The 24,338-nt window shown below is 47.2% G+C and overlaps 2 protein-coding genes across 6 annotated transcripts in view; one reads left to right on the forward strand and one right to left on the reverse strand.

The window, feature by feature from the left end:
- The first annotated feature begins 126 nt into the window (after positions 1-126).
- Positions 127-15,931, forward strand: LOC133360386 (nucleolar protein dao-5-like). Of its 2 annotated transcripts, none has more exons than XM_061579086.1 (8): positions 127-297; positions 3,677-3,726; positions 6,692-6,788; positions 7,208-7,830; positions 9,742-10,074; positions 11,399-11,623; positions 12,856-12,936; positions 15,513-15,931. In XM_061579086.1, the coding sequence occupies exons 1-8, from the start codon at positions 284-286 to the stop codon at positions 15,698-15,700; spliced, it is 1,611 nt and encodes a 536-aa protein (XP_061435070.1). In that variant the 5' UTR covers positions 127-283; the 3' UTR covers positions 15,701-15,931. The 2 variants fall into 2 exon arrangements, with proteins under 2 accessions (XP_061435070.1, XP_061435071.1); XM_061579087.1 differs by having other exon boundaries at positions 9,745-10,074.
- A 6,942-nt stretch (positions 15,932-22,873) lies between these two features.
- The window catches only part of LOC133360368 (centrosomal protein of 290 kDa-like), a 102,056-nt gene continuing 100,591 nt past the window's right edge, over positions 22,874-24,338 (reverse strand). For all 4 annotated transcript variants that reach the window (XM_061579052.1, XM_061579051.1, XM_061579049.1 and 1 more), the window contains one exon: positions 22,874-23,699. In XM_061579052.1, the coding sequence (XP_061435036.1) occupies positions 23,511-23,699 (189 nt within the window). In that variant the 3' untranslated portion in view covers positions 22,874-23,510. The remainder of the gene's footprint in view (positions 23,700-24,338) is intronic.

Consider the following 24,338-nt stretch of genomic DNA (forward strand, 5'->3'; position numbering starts at 1 on the left):
TATGTTAGCGGGTGGTCGTGGTGGTGGGAGGGTTTCTTATGGCGGCGAATTATCGATGACGTCAGAGCGAAAGTGCAACGCAGCCGATGAGGAGCCGCGGACCTGTTTTCCCGCTCAAATGTTTTCCCGCCAAAAGTGACGGCGGTCCTTGTGGGCGGCCCGAGGCACAGTAAATTAGCGTTAATAACAAAAACATAATATTATGAATTAATCAATTGTAATTTAGTGTTTTTGAGGTAAATATGTAGGCCACCTTTCCGATCCGTGTCAAAGTTATGAGAAAATGCCACCACCTCGGTACGATGCATTTGTTGAATATATTTACTGTACTGCAGTATGTACATTATTCTGCGCAACATATGTAGTTGTTAAAGACTCGCTGAAGTTAACTTGTGTTTTGTCTGAGCAAATGACAAATATGAAGCGCCGTGTTTTGCGATATTCAGTAAATTAATGCAATTTTATCAACTTGTTATATCTGTAGTGAGTGTTGTGTTACGTGCCAAAATTTCCGCGCTATAAAGTAAGAATACAATTATAAAGCAGCTGTAATATCATGGTTAATGTTCATAATTCAAACTGCTGTTGTGGATTGCAGGTTACAGAGCAGGTTTCGTGATACTAATAGGGTTTTCCCCTTTTTTCTGGCAACAAAACTGACACCTTTTGCAAGGAATCATGCTCACATTAACCACAATACTTGCGGTCAAATGCAAAGCTGTCTCTGGTGTGGACCAATCAGTTTCAAAGACAATGCATACATTATCAGAGTATTGTTTTTGTTTGCATTTGACTGCAAGTATTGTGGTTAATGTGAGCATGATTCCTTGCAAAAGGTGTCAGTTTTGTTGCCAGAAAAAAAGGGGAAAAACCCTATTAGTATATTTTGGTACTGGCAAAGGAGGTCCCATGAGATTTCGTGATTTTTAGTAAACATCAGCAATGAGTAGTCAATACCAAACATAGACCCTTTAATTACTATTGACACATCGGTTTACCTGAGCCACATTAAATTATTTATGTTTTTAAACGGACCTGATTGGGGGGTGTGTGGGTTTTGTGCCTTAATTGCTCACCAGCAAGCCATAGGTGGGCCACGGTGGCTATGAGATGTTAACTACCTCGCCTGGTGCACAGGAGGTCGTGGGTTCGATCCCTTCACTGACGCTTGCTGCTGTGTATTTGAAGCTTTCGTCTCATCATCATCATCACGGTGGCTATGAGATGTTAACTACCTCGCCAGGTCTACAGGAGGTCGTGGGTTCGATCCCTTCACTGACACCTGCTGCTGTATATTTGAAGCTTTCGTCTCATCATCATCACGGTGGCTAGGAGATGTTAACTACCTCGCCTGGTACACAGGAGGTCGTGGGTTCGATCCTGACCCTGATGCCTGCTGTATTTTTAGAGTTTGCGTGTCTCTCTCTCATCAGATGTTAACTACCTCGCCTGGTACACAGGAGGTCGTGGGTTCGACCCTTACGCCTGCTGCTGCTGTATATTTGGAGTTTTCGTGTCTCTCTCATCATCATCACGGTGGCTAGGAGATGTTAACTACCTCGCCTGGTATACAGGAGGTCGTGGGTTCGATCCTGACCCTGACGCCTGCTGCTGTATATTTGGAGTTTGCGTTTCTCATCATCATCACGGTGGCTAGGAGATGTTAACTACCTCGCCTGGTGTACAGGAGGTCGTGGGTTCGATCCTGACCCTGACGCCTGCTATATTTTTTGAGTTTGCGTGTCTCTCTCTCATCAGATGTTGACTACCTCGCCTGGTGTACAGGAGGTTGTGGGTTCGACCCTGACGCCTGCTGCTGTATATTTGGAGTTTGCGTCTCTCATCATCATCACGGTGGCTATGAGATGTTAACTACCTCGCCTGATACACAGGAGGTCGTGGGTTCGACCCTGACGCCTGCTGCTGTATATTTGGAGTTTGCGTGTCTCTCTCCATGGTCACGTGGATTTGTCTCTGGTTTTTCCCTTCACATTTAGAATCAACGTGCGTTCAGAGTGTTTGGCTGCTGCCGCTATAAAAGTGCACGTGATGATGATAATCCACATTCGTTGAGTTGTCATTTGTGATATCCAGGTCGCTCCTGAAAAAGAGCTACACAGTAGTAGTAATCACATACCTGCATTTCCCATAAATATTCTAAATTCCTCTTGATATGCAAATTCTTTTGTCAAGGCGCCCTTCCCTCCTTCCAACCCAGCTTAGATATACGCTCCAAGCGTGGTGCTGTTTCATTCAGACGCTGTCTCCCCGACAGACCTGGTCTTCACCTGAGGACGGCTGCTTGCGTTGTGGCCGAAACGTCGTGAGAATTATTTTATTATGTTTTATTTTTATTTTTTTATTACTTCCCTTCTACGTGACTTTACCGAAAGAACCAAGAAGAAGAGCTACACAGCTTAGTGGGGCCATACCGGGTAAAATAGAATAAAACGTTTATACTCTTTGGTTCTTTCGGTAAAGTCACGTTGTTAGAAATAAAATAAAACAAACCACGACGTTTCGATTGCAACACAAGCAATCTTCATCAGAATAACCATATCGAAAATTAAGTATTGAGGAAAATTAGTCACACCGAGATCTCAAAACTCCCTAAAACCTGGGGATGTTTTGGTTTTACTTATTGCAAGCCATGCCCGTCCCAAAATGCAGCACTGCCTTGAAAATTACTCCTGAGACTTTGACGCTTTCACGAGTAAATGAACAAAATTAACTCTAGATAGATTTACCTCCGTATGATGAGCCAATTCTACAGAATGTGCCCATCGGCTGTCTCATTGTTTAATGTCTTCTTGAAGTGACCGGTTGAGGTGCTACTGCCATTCACGAGGGAGCAGCAGCCTAGAATGAAACCAGCCCACGCTTAAGATGCTTATAATTCACTTAATTTTCATCTGCCCACAGGAAGTTTGAACGTCCATAATAAGCAAAAGGAAGGTAAAATACTACAACTGGGGTGTGGGTGGTTAAGTTAATATCTCTGGAGCTTTCCCCTCCCTTTGATGCTGCTAATCCTGCATAATGCACGGGCATAATATGACTTTAAACCCCCCGCCAAAGCTCTTACGCATTTCACAAGTAGTACTAATCGCATATCTGCATTTCCCATAAATATGCTAAAATTCCTCTTGATATGCAAATTATTTTGTCAAGGCGCTTTCCCCCCTCCAACCCAGCTTAGATAGACGCTCCAAGCTTGGTGGTGTGTCATTCAGACGCTGTCTCCCCGACAGACCTGGTCTTCACCTGAGGACGGCTGCGTTGTGTTCTGTTTTTATTATTTTATTATTTCCCTTCTACGCAGACTTTACCGAAAGAACCAAGAAGATGAATCCCTGCAGTCACGAAAGCTTTAAATCGAAAAAGGATGGGGATGGTTTAGTTGTATTTATTTGTGTTTCGGTGACTTGTTTATCTTTATTGTACGTTGCACTAGTGTCGTGTTTTTGTCCTGTTTGTTGTTGGAACTTTCTTACCCCGTGCCCCTTACTGGACATTTGTGAAAACAAGAGCTTCATAGCTCATCGGATTTTTTCTGTGTAAATAAATATGGCGAATTCGAATTTGTCTTGGCGGATGATAGGCGACGTTGTACTGTCGTGCGCACAATGTTATTTTCAACTTGGCAAAAAACCACTCGTGTCTTTATTCCCTACAGATCCAGGCCAGTGTTGGACTATTCATCGTTCGGGGAACTGGATGGCGATGGTGAGTGACGGTTGTCATCCACTCCCATCAACTCCACCAACATTTAAGTCATTCGCTCGCTCGCTCGCTCTCACTCACCCACTCAATCTTAATTTTGGAGCTTTCGTGACTGCAGGAATTACTCTTTGGTTCTTTCGGTAAAGTCACGTATAAAGATAAAATAATAAATTAAATAATAGTATACGACGTTTCGATTGCAACCCAAGCAATCGTCATCAGGTATAAAAGAAATAGCAACAAAAATCTAACCAGAAAACTATAGACAGACATACAAGCAGACAGATATCACAAAGATACACAGAGATAGAACACACATCGGCACACAGAGAGAGAATGTCTCTGTGACGAGGCCTTAAATAGAGAGAGGGGGTGGGGGTGGAGAGAGGGAGGGGCCAGAGAAAAAATTAGCATGTCAATGGGTAGGACGACGGGCGGCAAGGTACGCAAGCTTGAAAATTAGGAGAGCGGGAGAAAGACACACTAAATTAAATAACCTAGCAAAATATCGAAATGTAATGTAATGCAACACAGAGAGTCGGTCAACACACAATTAACGCATAGCCTGGTTGAATACGTATTTCATAGATTGCTAAGTTAGAAGTTAAGTGTGAAATTTGAAAGACACAAACACGAAGATCGATACACAGGCACACAATGTCCTAATATTGGGAATGTCGTCGGGGGATCTTAAATGTCCACTCTGAAGTGTTATTATGGTTTATACACACATGCAATTAATAACCAGGGTGGCCGCTGGATTCGAACTGTGACCCTCTGCAACTATCGGAGAACGTGCTGCCGCTAGGCCATGTTACCACACCATGCAAACTCCCACCACCCAATACAATATTGCATACGCAATCATAATAATCAGTTGATTTAACTTTTAATAAAAGTCCTTAACGAGTCTATTCGTAAATGATTATCCGTGGATCCTGCGTACAATGTTTTACACTAACCCAGTGAAATTAATTCACGTGAGAATGAACGATTGCTGTTGTTTATCGTCTTTAAGGTCACCGTGCTGTTTTGGAAACGTTTCCGTTTCTCGTGGGAAATTGACCGTGGGATATTTTTTTGTTCATCCACTCTGCGCCAAAATAGTTTTGGCTTGGGCTAATTTCTGTGCTGTTGTCGAGCACGATTGTTTACCTTGGACGGTAAGATGTGAACCGGTGTTACAAAAGCTTCGGGGAATTTGTTGAGTCTCTTAAACTCCTGATTAGCACGGTTGGCTACGTACGGTGCGAAAGAAGTTCAACGTACATACATGCACCATTGGAACCTCATTTGCCAGTAAAAAATATGATAATTGTTTTTTTTATCCTTCCATCTGGCAACAAAACTGACACCTTTTTTACAAGGAGTCATGTTTGCATAGACCACAATACCTGCTGATAATGTATGTACTGTCCTTGAAGTTGATTGGTCCACACCCGAGACAGCTTTCCTTAGAGCCTAGTCTTTTATGGTGTCGTGCACAATCTGGCGTCATCTGGTCCAACACCATGTGAGACTAGGCTTTTAATTTTATTTTTTACCTACGTGACTTTACCGAAAAAAACCTAAGAGTATGAATCCTTGCAGTCACGAAAGCTTCAAATCTAGAAATATCAGAGTTATGTTTTTTGTTTGCATTATGACTGCAGGTATTGTGGTCTATGCAAACATGACTCCTTGTAAAAAAGGTGTCAGTTTTGTTGCCGGATAAAAGGGTAAAAAAACAATTATCGTACATACATGCAGCCTCTAGATCACCTCCCTGCAGGTAAAGTCAAAAACTCAAAATGATGTCCTGCTCAAATGAAGCATTTGTGCTCATCTTCTATTTAACAACTCTGCAGAGTCAGTGGTGGATATTCCACCTTAGCATGGCAGGGCTGACCCGATCAATGGTACAACCACCTTTGACTTCTCAACAAAATGGTACTTCTTTTATCGGCTCTGGATGCATGATGGGCCGTGTCACCACCCCCCCCTCCCCCCCACTTAAACCTGGGTTTGAACTCGCAACCTTCTGAATGTCAGCAACCCGGCAAGGGTTTTTCCACCGGTCAGGTGAGACATTGTCATCAAACTCATCCACATTTATTAATTCCACATTTAAATCCATAACATGCAAGACGTTCGTCAACGTTCTTACGTAAAGTGTCGAGATTAAACACTGACTGCAATTCTAGATTTGAAGCTTTCGTGACTGCAAGGATTCATACTCTTAGTTTTTTCGGTAAAGTCACGTAGGTAAAAATGAAATTAAAATTAATAAAAGTAATAATAGAAATAAAATAATAAATCACGACGTTTCGGAGGCAACACAAGTATCAAGTGAGAAATCATCATCAGGTATGAAAACCACAGCAAGAAAATTGATGATGATTGCCTGTGTTGCAATCGAAACGTCGTGAGAGTTTTATTGTTTTATTTTATTATTTCCCTTCTACGTGACTTTACCGAAAGAGCCAAGAATAGGAATCCCTGCAGTCACGAAAGCTTTAAATCGAAAGATGCTCCCAGTACGTAGAATATCATTGCCATCTCTCTCTCATGTGTTAACAAGTATAACCCGTAAAAACAAAGTTTTTCACTATAAAGCCTTTATATGCGTGGCGGCTAGAGTCCTCTCGTCCTCTGGCTTGAGATGGCTGCCACCTATGGGTCAGATTATTGCATGGCAGCATTAAGCAATTGGTAATTAAATATAATATTTTTATCCTAAAAAGTGTAAAATTTTGGAAAAAAAATTTTCACGAACATTAATTGTCATGCACAATGAGTCTGTGTGCAAAATGTCAGCTCGATTGGATCACGGGAAGTGGGTTAAAAAACGACCGAAAGATTTGCACGGTCCTAAGCAAGCAAGTGAACTTAATATAAAGGATTTTAAAAAACGACGGTTCCACTTCGGGCAGGCATCGATTGCATCGTGCGCACGAGCGTGCGCGCGTCACTGCCGCTCTCTTCCCAGACGATGACTTCCGGATCCGCAAGGCCGCCCGTCCGGATAAGAAGCGGAGCCAGGAGGCGGCCGCGGGCAAGAGAAGGAAGAAACAGCAAGACGAGTGGTGAGACTCCCTTCTCAAGCCCTCGCTGCTAGGCACTAACGCCTCACTCGCACCAACGGCTCACACGTGCCCACTACCAACCATTTCCCCAACACCCCGCGTAGGCTATACCATCAGCACTGGGGGAGACAAAGGCAACCAGGCGTGGTACTGGTCGCACTGCCCCCCCTCATAGGTGTCCTGAATTGACCGTATATATTTCTGTCTATGTTGAACTTCTTTCGCACCGTACGTAGCCAACCGTGCTAATCGGAGGTGCGGGGGGGGAAGGACAACAAACCGAACACAAAAAGCAGTTCTAAAGAAATAAAGTTTTCAATCTCCATTTAAAAGTTGCGTAGCTCCAGCGGCACTCGCCCCAAACAGCCAGTGTGGGCTACACGGGGGGGCCTTTGTCTTTGTTGCATGTGTGGGTCCAGCGCGCTACAGCTGTCGGATGAGCTGACCTACGAGCAGGAGCTGCAGGTGGCGCTGGCCCTGTCCATGCAGGAGAACACCGTCACCGCACCCGCCAGCCCGGCAGCAGAGGCCTCGACCCCAGCAGCCACCGAAGCGGTCTCGAACCCTGACCCGCCCAACCGGGCAGCCGCGGCTCAAAACACTTTGGTTGCCGCACAGGATGACCCCGGCACACCCATTCCTCCGACGGCCACCGCCGCTGCTGCTGCTCCTCCGAGCCCAGAGCAGCTGCTGGCGCTATCGGACAAGCCGAGTTCCGGGTCCCCCCTGGCATTGGCCGAGCCGTCGGCCAGCGATCGGCGAATGCTTTCGCCACCATTGCACGACGAGCCAGAGACGCCCGCGGTGAAGGGAGGATGCTCCGAGGGAGAGGAGGGCCGCGTCGGTCTGCGGCCAGAGTCGGCGACGGCCTGCGAGCCCGGAACCGGCCTAGGCGAGGAAGCCGCGGAGAGCGGGCCGCAAGCGACCGGTGATTGCGGAACCGCGACGACGCCGCCGCCGGCAACGACACTTTCAGCGTCAGCATCATCGTTGACGGTGCCAGAAGAGCTCCACGATAGGGGGAAACAGCCAGAGGCCCTAGGTGGGTGCAGCTGTGCGGCAGTGATGGAACCGATGCGTTGGTTCATCGATTAACATTGGCGAGCGGAAATCCACACAAACTGCGTCAAATGACAGGTGTAGCTTCTTGGTTCTTTCGGTAAAGTCACTTTACCGAAAGAACCAAGAAGATGAATCCCTGCAGTCACGAAAGCTTTAAATCGAGACAGGTGTAGCGTTAAATTTCGATTTAAAGTTTTCGTGACTGCAGGGATTCATCTTCTTGGTTCTTTCGGTAAAGTCACGTAGAAGGGAAGTAATAAATAATAAAAATAAAACATAATAAAATAATTCTCACGACGTTTCGGCCACAATGCAAGCAGCCGTCCTCAGGTGAAAACCAGGTCTGTCCTTCAGACGCTGTCGCCTCGACAGACCTGGTTTTCACCTGAGGACGGCTGCTTGCGTTGTGGCCGAAATGTCGTGAGAATTATTTTATTATGTTTTATTTTTATTATTTTATTACTTCCCTTCTACGCGACTTTACCGAAAGAACCAAGAAGAGGTGTAGCGCCTTGCAGACTTTACCACGAATAGTAAATCGCTTGGTTCCGTAGCCCTGTATTGGGATTTTGGGTCAACTCCATGAGCAAGTTTTTATTCACGTGGTAGGAAACTTGGAGCGCACGCATAACAACCCATGCATGAGAGGAGGGTAAAACTTAATCCCCGTCAGAGGTCGCAAACGGGTTTTGATTCCTTACCCCAGAGCCGGCCCAGCCACTAAGCGACTCTTGCAATTGCAAAGGGCCCCGTGGCCAGCAGAGGGCCCCCTAGAGTCACTGCTGGCTAGTGGGTGAAAAAAATCATACATCAAAGGGGCCTCCAACCAAATTTTGCTTAGGGCCCCCATAGGTCTAGGGCCGGTTCTGCCTTACCCGTATCTGTACCCGGCCGCACCAGGTTCGCAAACGGGTACCCGTACCCGGCCGTACCCGTACCCTACCCGTACCCGGCCGGGTACTGGTAGGGTACGGGTATCGGGTACCTGATTGCGACCTCTAGGATGAAGCCATGTTGCAGGCGTGGGTGGGTTGATTCTAGGAACTTGAATTGTGAGAAGAGACAAGACGTTGAGAAATGAGTGACAAACGGTTAGTCACCAGTGACTCACGGCCTACCCGTACCCGACCGCACCAGGGTTGCAAACGGGTACCCGTACCCGTACCCAGCCGGGTACGGGTAGCCGGGTATCGGGTAGGGTACGGGTATCGGGTACCCGGTTGCGACCTCTGATCCCCGTACAGATGCTAATTAATCTACTTGCTGGCAAGCCAGGAGATGGCAGGTGGGATTTTCACGAATCGGCGTGTGGTCCACAAACCCTCACTGCCTCCACAGTGCTGGGTTACAGGCCACGTGCAGCAAAGCCACCAGCTCAGTGTATCAGTAATGAGAATAGTCTACCACCTACTTCTCTCCGTAAAAACACAGCCAGTTCATTCTCTCCTAACCCTTTCCCGTCACGAGGTGTCTGCCATTTGCAGGGTGTGGGTCTCGTTCACCGATGAATCTCGTAACTCGCGAGCGGTTCAGAGTTCATTTTATTTAGAGGGGCGTAACGCAGTTGCTTTTAAAGACATTGCACTCGCTGCAGAGAACCGTAGCGACACGACCGCGTTTTAGGATAGCTGGCGCCAAACTGCCGCACGCCCTCTTGGCATGGGCCTTGTGGGAGTCTAGGTGATGATGAAGTTATTTGAAATTTTTCTTTCGGTTCCATTCCGATGGCATAAATGGAATCGGAAGAAAAACTGACGACGCACACGTACGTCATCGGAATGGGACATGGTTAAGTGTAAATTACACATCACAGACTGTTCCGGTGGTGGATTCGGTTCGAAACCGGTTACAAATGGAAGATTTTCACTCCCCCTTTTTTTTTTACTCCCAGCAGAGTGCGACACGTCGGAGAGCGCCGCGCGCGCGTCTGGCAAAGGCCAAGCCAAACGCAGGAGCAAGGCCAAGGTCCTCCCTTCCACATCGCCCCCGGCGCACGATCCTGCCGTCACCCCGTCTCCAGCGGCGGCTTCGCCCGTCACGGAGGCGGCGCCCAGCAAGGGGAAATCTCGCAAGAAGGCGCCGGCGGCGGCGGCGGTGGAAAAACCTGTCAAGAAAAGAGTCAAGTCGAAGGCGAAGGGCAGCGCTGCCCTAGAGCAGCCGGCGCAGGTTGGCGCCCCTCCACCTCCTCCGCCACAAGCGGCTGTGCCTCCGCAAGACGCGAACGGTGATTTCTTACTCACGGCCTCTTTTGTTTCACTGCACGACCGAGCCGCGACGGGGGGCTGTGCCAAGCCAACCAGGCTCGGCTCAGAATATCAGAATCAGAACACATTCCTGCTGCGGAGGGAGCTGGTAGGAACGTTGGGTTGCTCGGTCAATGGCCAGGGTCAACGGCGGCGTGGTGTATTCCGCAAATATGGCCGACTGTGAGGGCGGGCACAAGCCGGCGTGAGTAGGTTAAACGTTGAGTTTTATAAGGGCACCACGGGGTGACCAGCCCCTCCCCACCCAGCCCCACCCCTCCCACCCCCCACCCAGCCCCACCCTCCCCACCCAGCCCCACCCTCCCCACCCTCCCCACCCAGCCCCTCCCCTCCCCACCCAGCCTCACCCCCCCCACAACCCCCATCCTCCCCTCTCCACCCAGCCCCTCCCCACCCAGCTCCTCCCCACCCTCCCCTCTCTACCCAGCCCCACCCCTCCCATTTTTGGTTGCACGACGGACGGACGGACACAATAATCCCCTGTGGGCTGGTGGAACCAGGTGAATCCTACCAGTAATGTTTATTTAGACTGGAGGAATTTTTTTCACAGATGTCCAGTCGGGGCAGGTCAGAACGTTGCAACAACAAACGATACAAACAGACGAGAGGAGTGCAAAGTGTAGGAAAGGTAAACTAATCACTTTAAAAAATATATACAACTAAAACTAAACCATTTTTTTACCTTACCAGGTTCAATTACACGGAAATATTGTTTGGGTCTTTCGGTAAAGTCACGCAGATAGGTTCAAAGAAAATAACAAAAAACTACGACGTTTCGATCGTCATCCTGATGGCGGCCGCTTGTGTTGCGATCGAAACGTCGTAGTTTTTATTTATAATTTTCTTTGAACCTATCTACGTGACTTTACCGAAAGTTTTGATTTAAAGCTTTCGTGACTGCAGGGATTCATCTTCTTGGTTCTTTCGGTAAAGTCACGTAGAAGCGAAGTAATAAAATAATAAAAATAAAACATAATAAAATAATTCTCACGACGTTTCGTGAGAATTATTTGATTATGTTTTATTTTATTATTTTATTACTTCCCTTCTACGTGACTTTACCGAAAGAACCAAAAAGATTTACCGAAAGTCCCAAACAATATGAATTCCTGCAGTCACGAAAGCTTTACGGTCAAGATTTGACACTGAGATAATTAAGCTTATTTTTCAGAAGCTGCCACTGCAGAACCCGAGCCGTGCCGTTGATGTCACGCGCAGCGAACGAGTCGAGACACGTTTGCTGAGCGACGCCGCGATTTAACTCGCCGTGTTTTCCAAGCGCAGGCGTGACCGCAGATGTCGCTTCCGAAGCGGCTCCGGACCCATCCGCAAGCGCGGCCGTGGCCGACGACGGGGCAACCGACAACGCCGGTGCCTCTGACCACAGCGCGTCGCTCAAGAAGAACAAGAAGGCCAAGACGAGCAAGCCGGTGGGCACGGCACGACCCACGGTGGTCACGCTGCAGCAGATCAGCGGCGGCGGAGCGAACCAGGAGGGCACTGATGCCGGTGAGCAGCGGCGGTCACATTAATAAGAATTCCTGTTCTCGGTTCTTTCGGTAAAGTCACGTAGAAGGGAAATAATAAAATGATAAAAATATAAAACGATAAAAATTCTCACGACGTTTCGACCGCAACACAAGCAATCATCATCAGGCGTGAAATCCAAGAAAATGTGAAAATTTTGTTCAACAGTTTAGTAAATGTATTGAGTTCAATACAGAGCTAACAGCTCACCGTCTTCACACGCATCTGAAATTCCATCTGTAGTCAGACGAGAATATCAGTGTTACTTCACTACTTTTCAAAGGGGGGGGGGGCACTTCCGCCGATAAGACATCAAATTTCGATTTAAAGCTTTCATGACTGCAGGGATTCATCTTCTTGGTTATTTCGGTAAAGTCACGTAGAAGGGAAATAATAAAATGATAAAAATATAAAACAATAAAAATTTTCACGACGTTTCGAGCCACTCTCTATTTAAGGCCTCGACACCGAGGCGTTGTGTCTCTGTGTGTCTCTCTCTGTGTGTCTCTGTGTCTATGTTGTGTGTCTCTCTCTGTGTGTCTCTGTGTTGTCTCTCTCTGCTTGTGTCTCTGTGTCTACGTGTGTGTCTCTCTCGCTCTGTGTCTCTGTGTTGTCTCTCTCTGCTTGTGTGTCTGTTGTGTGTCTCTGTGTGTGTCTCTGTGTTGTCTCTCTCTGCTTGTGTACAGTCTGTCTGTGTGTCTATGTTGTGTGTCTCTCTGTGTTGTCTCTCTGCTTGTGTACAGTCTGTCTGTGTGTCTATCTTGCGTGTCTCTCTCTCTGTGTGTCTCTGTGTTGTCTCTCTCTCTGCTTGTGTCTGTCTGTCTGTGTGTTTATGTTGTGTGTCTCTCTCTGTGTCTCTGTGTTGTCTCTCTCTCTGCTTGTGTGTCTGTCTGTGTGTCTCCGTGTTTTGTGTTTTGTCTCTCTCAAATTTAGCAATCTTTGGAAGAACGGAATCAACCAGGTAGGGTGTTGACTGTTGTGTTGGCCGACTCTCTGTGTTGTATTGCATGATATTTCTAAGTTTACTAGATTTGTTTTCTCATTCATTCTTACCTGATGACATTTGCTTGTGTTGCAATCGAAACGTCGTATTCTATTATTGAATTTATTTTCTTTCCACGTGACTTTACCGAACGAACCAAAGAGTTGTTAAGTGATGTTTGTGCGTCGCCCTGCTTGACTGCGCGAGCTCTCTCTCTCCTTGTGCGTTTCAGAAGCCGTCGCTGCTAACGGTAAGAAGAGCGCGGCGGTCAAACCAGCTGCTGCCAAAAGTCGGAAAATTCTACAGCCGGCAGGTAATAAATCCCGAGCTGTACTCCTTATCTGAGCAGGGCACAACTAAGCCTGTGGTTTCCACAGCCCAGACTGTGGTGTCAGTCACGGTGGTGAGACATTAACTACCTCGCTTGGTGTACATGAGGTCGTGGGGTCGATCTTGACGCCTGTATTTTTGGAGTTTGCATGTTCTTTCTGTGGTCGCATGGATTTTATTCATCGGGTCCTTTGGTTTTCCCCTCCGCGTTTAGAATCAACAAGCGTTGAAAGTATTTGGCTGCTACTATAAATTTCCACAGCGTAAGCCACTTCATAGAGCTATCATTGTGATGGCCTTACTTAGTAAAATAAAAAATATCTTGGTTTTAGTTTTGATATCTGCATCTGCGGCCCGTTCTCTAACACGGGCCGGTGAACTGCTTTACTTATGGACAGCAGTTGGCAAAACATTTGGAATACTTAAAAAAAATCCATTTAAGTTTAACAACCAATATTATCCATACTCTTTGGTCCTTTCGGTAAAGTCACGTAGGTATAAAATAAAATTAATCGCGACGTTTCGGGCGCAACACAAGCGTCCGTCATCAGGTGGGAAAGCATGATCTGAAATAAAAAACATAGTTTAGTTTCAACAGTTTAGTAAATGTATTGAGTTCAATACAGAGCTAACAGCTCACCGTCTTCACACGCATCTGAAATTCCATCTGTACTCAGACGAGAATATCAGTGTTACTTCACTACTTTTGAAAGGGGGGGGGGGCCCACTTCCGCCGATAAGACATCATCAAATTTCGATTTAAAGCTTTCGTGACTGCAGGGATTCATCTTCTTGGTTCTTTCGGTAAAGTCACGTAGAAGGGAAATAATAAAATAATAAATACATTTATAGAGGACGGCTGCTTGCGTTGTGGCGGAAACGTCGTGAGAATTGTATTTTATTATGTTTTATTATTTTATTATTTCCCTTCTACGTGACTTTACCGAAAGAACCAAGAAGAAGACATCATCGGTGCGAGAGCAGCCACACCATTTGAAACAGTCGGGGGTAGCACGACGCTGATGGGGGGGGGGGGGGCAGTGTTTAAAATTTTTGTCTATTGTCGGGGGCCGTACGTCAGAGGCCGCCAGTGACCCCGTGTGTGCATGGGAAGGATATTCTGACGGGCTTTGAAGCATGTAATCTTATGCTTTTAAGATAAACGTAAAAAAATAAATGTCACATAAATGAGAGCGTGGCATGAGTAGGGAGTGTTTGATGAGCATGGCGTCCAAAGGCACAGGTTCACTGAATTCTATACAACAGATGAGCACAGAACTGCATTAGCTGTTGATATGCTAGACCACATACGCATGCCATCTTCGACCACACGCAGATTCATTGGCTTGCAAAGTGTTTCGGTCACACTTTTTCTTGGTTCTCACCATTTATATTATTGTGATGGAAGAGTAGGCCAAAATTACTCTGTAGTGAGGCTCTCCATAGCTCCCTCTGATGGTGGCTTATCCACCAACAGTGGCATGAGCAAGACATTGCATAGCTGCACCTTCATCTCATAAAAACACATTCCTGCGGAGGGAGCTGGTAGGAACGTTGGGTTGCTCGGTCAATAGCCAGGGTCAACGGCGGCGTGGTGTATTCCGCAAATATGCCCGACTGTGAGGGCGGGCACAAGCCGGCGTGAGTAGGTTAAACGTTGAGTTTTATAAGGGCACCACAGGGTGACCAGCCCCTCCCCACCCAGCCCCACCCCACCATCCCCTACCCTCCCCACCCAGCCACTCCCCACCTAGCCCCTCCCTCCCCACCCAGCCCCTCCCCACCCTCCCCTCTCCAACCATCCCCACCCCTCTCATTTTTGGATGCACAACGGACGGACACAATAATCCCCTGTGGGCTGGTGTAACCAGGAGGTTCCTACCAGTATCATGCATTTGTTCGGGTAACCAGAAGCCAATGCAGCTTGGCCGAGCACTGGACGGACATGGTCGGAACTTGCAGTACCCGTCACGACACGTGCCAAAGAAATTTGTGCACGCTGCAGCTTGAGATGACGCCAAAATGTCGGCTATGTCGCAACTCTCTCCGCCCCCTCTCTCTAAGGCCTCGACACAGAGGCGTGGTTTCTCTGTGTGCCTATGTTTATCTCTCTCTATGTATCTCTGTGATATCTGTCTGCTTATATGTCTGTCTATATGTCTCTGGTTCTGTGTTTTATCTCTCTCTCAAATTTAGCATTCTCAGGAAGAACGTAATCAACCAGGTAGGGTGATGACCGTAATGTTATCCGACTCTCTGTTGTATTACATTACATTTCTAAGTATACTAGATTTGTGTTTCTATTTCATTTATACCTGATGATGATTGCTTGTGTTGCAATCGAAACGTCGTATGCTAGTATTTAATTCATTACTTTCTCTTTACACGTCACTTTACCGAAAGAACCAAAGAGTAATTCCTGCAGTCACGAAAGCTCCAATTTAAGTTTGCAACTTAAGTGGTCGAATGTGTGTCGAATGTGTGTCGTAGAAAATTGCAATTGTTGAGCTGGAAGCGGCACCGCCATCGTAACATTCTGCTGTGCCAACCCCCCCCCAGTTGCTACAGCGGGACGGGGGCTGGGCTCCCCACGGTGCCGAGGGGCCGAAGCGTCATCGGGAACTCCCGTGGGAGCGACCGGAGCGGCGGCCGCCTTGGCTCGCTCGCCAGGAGGCATAACCCTGCGCCTGGGCCTGTCGCGGTTCGCTCGGATCAAGCCCCTGCACCCGACGCTGCCACCAGAGTAGAGACGTCCTGCCGGGATCGGACAACGCCGGGATCGGTCCAAGTGGATCAGCTGTATTTGGTTAATGTCACCAGAACCAGCTGTATTTGGTTAATGTCACCAGAACCAGCTGTATTTGGTTAATGTCACCAGAACCAGCTGTATTTGGTTAATGTCACCAGAACCAGCTGCATTTTGGTTAAATTTACGAGAACAAGCTGTATTGGATAAATTCTAGATTTGAAGCTTTCGTGACTGCAAGGATTCATACTCTTAGTTCCTTCGGTAAAGTCACGTAGGTAAAAAATGAAATTAAAATTAATAAAAAGAAAAATAATTTTATAGTTTTTTTTATTAATTTTAATTTCATTTTTTACAGTGATTTTTTTATTTTTTTATTTTTTAGTTTATTAATTTTAATTTCATTTTTTACCTACGTGACTTTACCGAAAGAACTAAGAGTATGTATTGGATAAGTTCACCAGAATCGGCAGCATTGGTTAAGTTCACCAGAGATGGGGTGCATTGGAGTAAGGTCAATAGAATCTGTTTTAGTTATATTCGTTAGGATCACTGGAAGTGGTTAAGGTTCACCAGAATCGGCTATATCGGTTAAAGTTTACCGTAAATAAGCTGCATTGTTTTAAATTTCGATTTAAAGCTTTCGTGACTGCAGGGATTCATATTATTGGTTCTTTTGGTAAAGTCACGTAGAAGGGAATAATAAAATAATAATAAAAAGAACCAAGAATATGCAATGTTTTAATTCATAAGGATCGGCCGTATTGGTTAACTTATTTACCCAAGAAAGCCTGATTGAGTCTGGAATAAAACAATGCATACGAGATAACGTTAAAAATAAAATCTGTAAAGATGGATTCATGAACCACATTGCTATACTTACATCTCCTGGCCTACTTGTACCTCGGTGGGTTTGGGAGTTGCAGGAATTTGCGTGACCCACCTACCCTTGCCACCAAAGCGCTGGATCAGAGGCGACAGCTTCATCGGTTAAATGTTTACCGATTCTTGTGATGTTGACATTCGCCAAGGATCATTTTCCGATTGTAATGGGTCATGTAATGGGCCATGCGGCATATACGTTGCATCAGCAACCTGTGTATAAGAGGATATTTTTAAGGAAAAGGGCCAACGAGTGTGTGTGTGTGTGTAAAGAATCATTCCTTCGACAATTTAAATCAATTTTTATGCCCGCGATGGAAGTATAAAATTGGGGGTTGTTTACGATGTATACAATTGCAGTGATATGTAACTTCGGGAGGATGGAAAGAGACGAGATGAAATATATGAGGCAAGACGACATGGACAATAATGGATTGATTCCTTGTAAAATCATGTAAGATAGTTTAATTGCAGGAGTGATGATGGTTAAATGCCTATTCCCGAGCCTCAAGTATTAGACTGCGTGTGCCGTGCATTGGATATCAAGAGGGTTTTTTTGGTTAGATCGCGTAAATATAAATGTGTCGTTAAACCCATCAGCACCCGACACAGCCAATTAGTAAGGCTTGTCACGAAAGCCTACGTGTTCAATTGAATATCTGGTTTGCGCCGAAGCGAGTTCGATATTGCTTGTGTTTTCACGGTACTACGGGTATCGCTTTACTTATTTAAATGAGCTGCCTTGTGGCATATTCTATTTATACGTGTACTCGATTGTGTTTATGCAATGTGCTTTTTTTTTTACCCCGAGGTGCTGTGTTTATCACACGAGAGAATTGTTTAAGTGCTTGCACGCTGGACTCAATGAATGCCCCATCACACCGAGTTGCCCAGTAGTTAGTACCTTTGCGGATCTCATCAAAGACCAACAAACCATCACACTAATTTCGGTAATCCTCGCAGCGGCGTTTGGCGAACCATCGAACAAAGACGGTCAACGCAACCCGCGCTTTCAGATGCGCTTCTGCGGCCGTCTGGAACGCTCTAATGACATGAGGAAGCCACTGGAGCTACATGCACTTTTCAATAATTTTGATTGAAAACTCATTTGTCGAGAACTGCGGTTTTGTGTTCTGTTTGTTCTTCCCGCACCTCCGATTAGCACGATTGGCTACATACAGTGCGAAACAAGTTCTGCATACATACCTTTGATGTTCAGTTGTTTTTTTACATTACTGACTTCGCAGCTAAATTTCGTTTTAAAGCTTTCGTGACTGCAGGGATTCATATTCTTGGTTCTTTCGGTAAAGTCACGTAGAAGGGAAATAAAATAATAATAAAACGTGAGAATTTTATTTTCTTTTTATTTCTAGATTTGAAGCTTTCGTGACTGCAAGGATTCTCTTAGGTTGTTTCGGTAAAGTCACGTAGGTAAAAAATAATAAAAATAAATGAAAATAACTAAATTAAAGCACGACGTTTCGGAGGCAACACAAGTCTCCGCCTTCAGGTGGGACCGTCACAGCCACATTTACCGAAAGAACCAAGAATATGACTTTGCAGCTGTTAAAGAAGATACTGGGCAGCAACGTGGTGCCAGACGATGAGTGCGTGGGGATGGTGTCTGTTGATGGTTTCTGCATCGCGAGTGCAGGCATCGTGTGAATAAACGTGTGTTGTATTTAACTTGCATTGACGACCCCCCCGTTTCATCTGCTTGCAATGAACAGAAACTTTTTTTACCATGGCACCACAGGATGGGGAGTGGAGTCTTTAAATTATTTTAATTTGACCAGGTAGACCCCCAGTGCGTCAGACGCGACCTGGCCACAATGCAGGGGTGGGGAACCTTATTTCTGCCAAGGGCCATTTGAATATTTATATAACATCATTCGCGGGCCATACACAATTATCAACTTAAAAATTAGCCCGCTATATTTGGTTAAACATTTAATTAACTCACCCCTAATGTGATGGCTGGAACTGCTTCTCTTTGGCGAGGCGTGTGATGTTAGCTGGTGTTGATGATGTTGCTGCTACTCGCAACTGCTTTTCCAGGTTTGCTCCTAGATTTAGTGAATCCTTTATATTAAGTTTGCTTGCTTGCTTGCGTGCTTGCTTGCTTGCTTACGACCGTGCAAACCTTTCGGTCGTTTTTTAACCCACTTCCCGTGATCCAATCGAGCTGACATTTTGCACACAGACTCGTTGTGCGAGACAAGTAATGTTCGTGAAAAAAAATTCCAAAATTTTACAGTTTAGGGAAAACAAATTAAATATTTAATTACCAATTGTTTAATACTGCAGACAATCATCTGACCCATAGGTGGCAGCCATCTCAAGCCAGAGGACGAGAGGACTCTAGCCGCCACGCATATAAACGATTTAGAGTGAAAAACTTTGTTTTTACGGGTTATACTTATTGAATTTCGAGTCCCGCCTGCGGTTGCCTTGGCAGGACCAGACCAAATGATTTCGCGGGACTTATACGGCCCGCGGGCCGGACGTTCCCCACCCCTGCCTTGAAGTGATAGCTCAACGAAGTAGCTTATCACGTGTAAATTGAAATAGCCACATCCTCGAATGTAAGGAAAGGTGGGGGGGGAAGAGAAATGAACAAGGAATGGGAAAAATTGACGCAATAAAATTAAAACTATTTTTGGTTTTATTTTTCCACCTACTTGACTTTACAGTGTATTCTTGCCCGTTAATTTTCCATAAAAAAACGATCGTCCCAAAAAGTGTTAACAATTTTTTTTTCAAATCTTATAAATAACCAGAGATAAGCACGGTCAAGCCTGGAGGGGGCTTTAACCTCTGAACTGGCATCTGTCACCGAGCCCCTCCCACAGACCCCACGCCTCCGTCTCCTCTCTGAGGGCCTCCGTGTCCCGTCCGCCCCACGGAGCGATGGAGTCTCTTCTGGCCACAGCCGCCGTCTCCCTCTGCGTCTCGGACGTTCTCTCGGCCGCCCGGGGCCCCGTCTCCTCCTCCTGGAACACCGCGGAGGCCACAGCTGCGATGGCGTGGACCCGACGACACCTCGAGAGCGCGACCACCCCACACGGCCGCCCGCCCGCCGGCCACGACGCGCTCTGCTCGGCGGGGCTTCTAGGCGAGGCGCGCGCCTGCGGCCCTGCCTCGGTGTTGTGCGCGCTGCTGAGGAACCCGTGGCTGGGCAAGGAGACGCGGCTCTGGGCGGTCGGGGAGGCCCTGAAGGAAGGTGGGGACGGTGGAGGGGCCTTGCTGATGGAGCAGGCGAGGCTGAGGGCTTCCGTGGAGATGCTGGGTCTGGCGGCCTCTTCAATAACAGCATCATCATCAACGACAACACCACCATCATCAACACCACCACCATCATCCTTCGTGTCGTCCTCCTCTTCCGTCTCATTCTCGTCGTCCGCCGCGGCGTCCACCTCCTGGCTTGACCCCAGGGCTCGGCTCCTGCGGGTCGCTGTGGCGGCGAGGCGGAGGCGAGGAGGCGAGACCGCGGCAGTGGAGATGCTGCAGCGTGGTCGCCTGGCGGGGAGGAGGAGGAGGATGACAGGGAGGAGGAGGAGGAGGAGTTCGTGGCTGGCTGAGCTCGCCCTGGCCGCGCTGGTGGTGAAGGGTGAGGAGGGGGAGGAGGAGGATGAGGATGATGGGGCGAGGGACACGATTGAGCGGTGGCTGCTCGAGTCGGGCGCCTTTGAGGAGGTGTGTGATGGTGGTGGTGATGATGGTGGTGGTATTGGTGTTGATGGTGGTGCTGGTGGTGCTGGTGGTGTTGATGGTGTTGGTGATGTTAGTTGTGGTGGTGGTGGTGTTGGTTGTGGTGGTGTTGCTGCTGGTGGTGTTGCTGCTGGTGGTGTTAGTTGTGATGGTGGTGGTGCTGGTGATGGTGGTGTTGGTTGTGGTGGTGATGATGGTGCTGGTGGTGTTGGTGGTGTTGGTGATGGAGGAGCCAGCTGCGAGGTGAAGCCGGCAAGGGACCGAAGCCCACACAGCCACTCAACTCGACAACAACAGCAGCAGCAGATATCAGCTCAGGACCGAGCACCAGCCCAGCAGCAGCAGCGGCAGCACATGAACCCGAGACCGGACCAGACCACCTCGCAAAGCCTCAACCCATCAACGCAGCGCCATGCCGACAAAGCAACCACCACAAGTGGCCACGCACACCCACAGATGCCCCCATCCCTGACCGAACCCCGTGGCCTCCTCCTCGCCGCTTGCGCCCAGCGGCCCCGGCTGCGCGACTTCTACCTCGAGCGGCTGAGCGGCCACGTGGCCTCGCTGCGCCGCGACTTGGGGGCCCACGGGGGGCCGTGCGCGACCCGCTGGTGGACGGGGTCACCCGGCTGGACAGAGCTGCGGGACCGCTTCTCGGAGCTGCTGATGATGAAACCGCCCGGGTCGTGCCACAGCGAGTTGCGGGAGGCGGCGGAGAGGACAATCGGGGCCCGGCGGGACCCAGCGTTGGCCCGGCTGCCCCTGCGAGGCCTCGACCCCTGGGAAGATCTGGCCAGAGAGCTGCGGCTCGACACGTGATGGTCAGAGGGGGGGGGGGGGGGGTCCAGATGTCTTGTGACCCCCCCACCCCCATTAATTGACTGACCACTAACATTTTTCATTTTTTTGCCCATTTCGTAATTCATTTCTGTTTTCACACTCATTGGTATACACGATTTTACGTTATTTATAGATAATTAAGTGGGGGGGGGGGGGGGGCGTCACAAGACATCTGGACAATCCTGTACAACTCGCAAATTCATTAAAGGACCCGTTATTTAAAATATTTTTTTACGAGAATTGTAATTCAGCCGAGTGCTGGATGATGATGTCTGTATCCAAGTTCTACTTCTTTCGCGCCGTACGTAGCCAACCGTGCTCATCGAAGGCACGGGTAAGGACAACTGGGTATCTGCGAGTCTTTAAGTTTGTATGTTGAACTTCTTTTGCACCGTACGTAGCCAACCATGCTCATGGGAGGTGCAGGGAAGGAGTGGTCATGTGATCCTCGGAGCTCATGAAGCGGGCATTCGGTCACGCGTGGCGCTAAATTATGTTTTTCTTTTAAATAAACATTTTTGAAAGCATACAACCGTTTGAAAATATTATATTTGGATAAACAAGGTTATCCTCTTGCAACTTGAGCAATTAAAAAAATTTTATTTATAAAACCCAAGTTTTTTGGAGGCGAAGGTTGGTAGATCATGCAAATGTTTGCAAAACTCCCTTGTTGTTGGCATCAAGGTGTCATACCCCGGCTCGCCAGGGTTAAAAACCCTAATATAAACTACTTTTATTTTACAAGGTAAAGCCCACTGAGCTACAGAGCACTTTTTCATAAGTGGCTTATGTGGAAATGTATATCAGCCAAATACTCGAAACACATTATTAATTTCATTTTTTACCTACGTGACTTTACCGAAAGAACTAAGGGTATGAATCCTTGCAGTCACGAAAGCTTCAAATCTAGAACACATTGATAAGTCATGGAGAAAGCGGTACAGAAAAGTATGGACCAATATCTCTGCCTTCTGTATGGGATAGAGTGTTTCCCCCTCGCACCCGTTGGTCTGGTTTCCTCCGACACGTATACAAAGTTCATTTATTGGCCGAAAACATCTTCGTATACAGAGGACTGCAGAAGTTCGGGCAATTGTGAGTAGAGACGGCTCATTGGCTGGGTGCTGCATTCCAGCTTGTATGTAAGGTGAACTTCTTTCGCACCGTACCTAGCCAACGTGCTCACCGGAGGTGCGGTGAATGGACAACGAAGCACAAAAAGCAGCTCTAAAGAAATTGGGTTTCAATGTGCATACATAGCTCCAGTGACTTCCTGATGTAGGAAGGCAGAGCATTCCAGACGGCCGCAGAAGCACATCTGAAAGCGCGCGATGCGGTGACCGTCATCTCTGTGGTTCCTCGGTGATTGAGCACTGGCGGAGCCAGTGGGGGGTGGGGTGGCACGTGCCCCCCCTCAATGATTCGATCGAAATCCCTAATTTCGGGGGGATTCGATCCCTAATTTCGATCGGAGCATTGGGGTTTATTAGTAATAAATCGGCATTTTGCGACCCCCACTGCCACTGTGTAGCAGATTATTAGGTGCCAGGGACTCTACGAGATGATAGGACAATAGTCTGAGTTCATAATTGGCAATAAGTAACGGCAAAGCAGTTATAAGTGACTCACAATTGTGCGCAGTTATGAAGACAGTACACGACTTCCCTGAAGGCATCAACACCTTCAGCGAGCGCGATGCCGATCACACGACGCGGTCGAATAAAAAAGCAAGGGACAAGTCCTTACTAACAACTCCTTACTAACAACTCCTTACTTACTAGCAACTCCTTTCTTACTAACAACTCCTTGCTGGAGGGGTTGCCCCCCCCCCTGACCTGAAAATTCTGGCTCCGCCATTGATTGAGATGCAATTTGCATTAACACAACCGCTATGAAACCAACATCATCTTAGCCCCTGAAAATAAATAGCTTCGTATTAAAACTGGGGGGGGGGGGGTTAAATACTCAAAACCTCCTTTGAAATTAGTGGTGCCTGTTAAGGAATAAAAACAATACCAGATTGGGAATTTCAATGCAAAGTTAATCATTTTAATAAAATGTCCACATTATGGGTGTAATAAAAAAAATCAGCGCTGTGATAACATAAATACGTGTTATAGATATACATAGCATACTCTCTGAATTATAAGATTCTCCCAAAAAGTAGTGCGCGGTTGTGTCTTCGGGTCTGTTTTGGTGTATCCGTGTCTCGGTTTGTTTCGGTCAGTATTGGTCTCTTTCGGGATGTGTCAATGTCTGTCGAGGTCTTTCTTGGTCTCTCCGGACCTGTCCGGGTCTGTCCGGGTCTGTCCGCGTCTGTCCAGTTCTTTCCGGGTCCTTCTGGATCTTCTCGGTGACCCAAGAGAGGGCAGGCGTGATCAGTCGACCGACACGTTTGCCGGCACGGCCACTGTGATGCCAAACTGCTGTCCCAGGCTCAGCAGCTGCTCCTCGTACACCAGGTTGCGTTTCACTGCCTCCTTGTAGTTGAACTTGAGGTCTTCGATCTCTTCAAAGAATGCCGGGTCGAAGCTCTCCAGCTCCTTGCGAAGGCCTCGAACCTCCTCCTGGTCACGGTGGCGCACGCACAAAGTCCCCCCCGGTGTAGCATACATGTTAATTTTTTCTCTAATTCCTCCCTCTCTCTGCCCCCGCCCCCCCTCTGTCTATTTAAGGCCTCGCCACAGAGACGATCTCCTTCTCTGTGTTACTCTCTCTCTATGTATCTTGGTGATATCTGTCTGCTTATATGTCTGTCTATAGTTTTCTAGTTAGATTTTTTGTTGCTATTTCATTTATACCTGATGACGATTGCTTGTGTTGCAATCGAAACGTCGTATGCTATTATTTAATTTATTATTTTATCTTTATATGTGACTTTACCGAAAGAACCAAATAGTAATTCCTGCAGTCACGAAAGCTCCAAATTAAGATTTAGCATACACAAGCTTTCGTGACTGCAGGGATTAATCTTCTTGGTTCTTTCGGTAAAGTCACGTAGAATGGAAATAATAAAATAATAAAAATCTAACATAATAAAATAATTCTCACGACGTTTCGGCCACAACGCAAGCAGCCGTCCTCAGGTGAAGAACAGACAGTCTTCAGACTTCTTGTCTTCTCAACAGACCTGTTCTTCACCTGAGGACGGCTGCTTGCGTTGTGGCCGAAACGTCGTGAGAATTGTATTTTATTATGTTTGATTT

This window comes from Lethenteron reissneri, chromosome 68 (genome assembly GCF_015708825.2).
Source record: "Lethenteron reissneri isolate LAM-NWPU_2019-01 chromosome 68, ASM1570882v1, whole genome shotgun sequence".
Classification (NCBI taxonomy): domain Eukaryota; kingdom Metazoa; phylum Chordata; class Hyperoartia; order Petromyzontiformes; family Petromyzontidae; genus Lethenteron; species Lethenteron reissneri.

Coding starts and splice junctions, on each gene's coding strand:
- LOC133360386 (XM_061579086.1), top strand. Junction 3,727..6,691: donor CGGGGAACTGGATGGCGATG/GTGAGTGACGGT, acceptor CTCTCTTCCCAG/ACGATGACTTCCGGATCCGC. Junction 11,624..12,855: donor CCAGGAGGGCACTGATGCCG/GTGAGCAGCGGC, acceptor TGTGCGTTTCAG/AAGCCGTCGCTGCTAACGGT.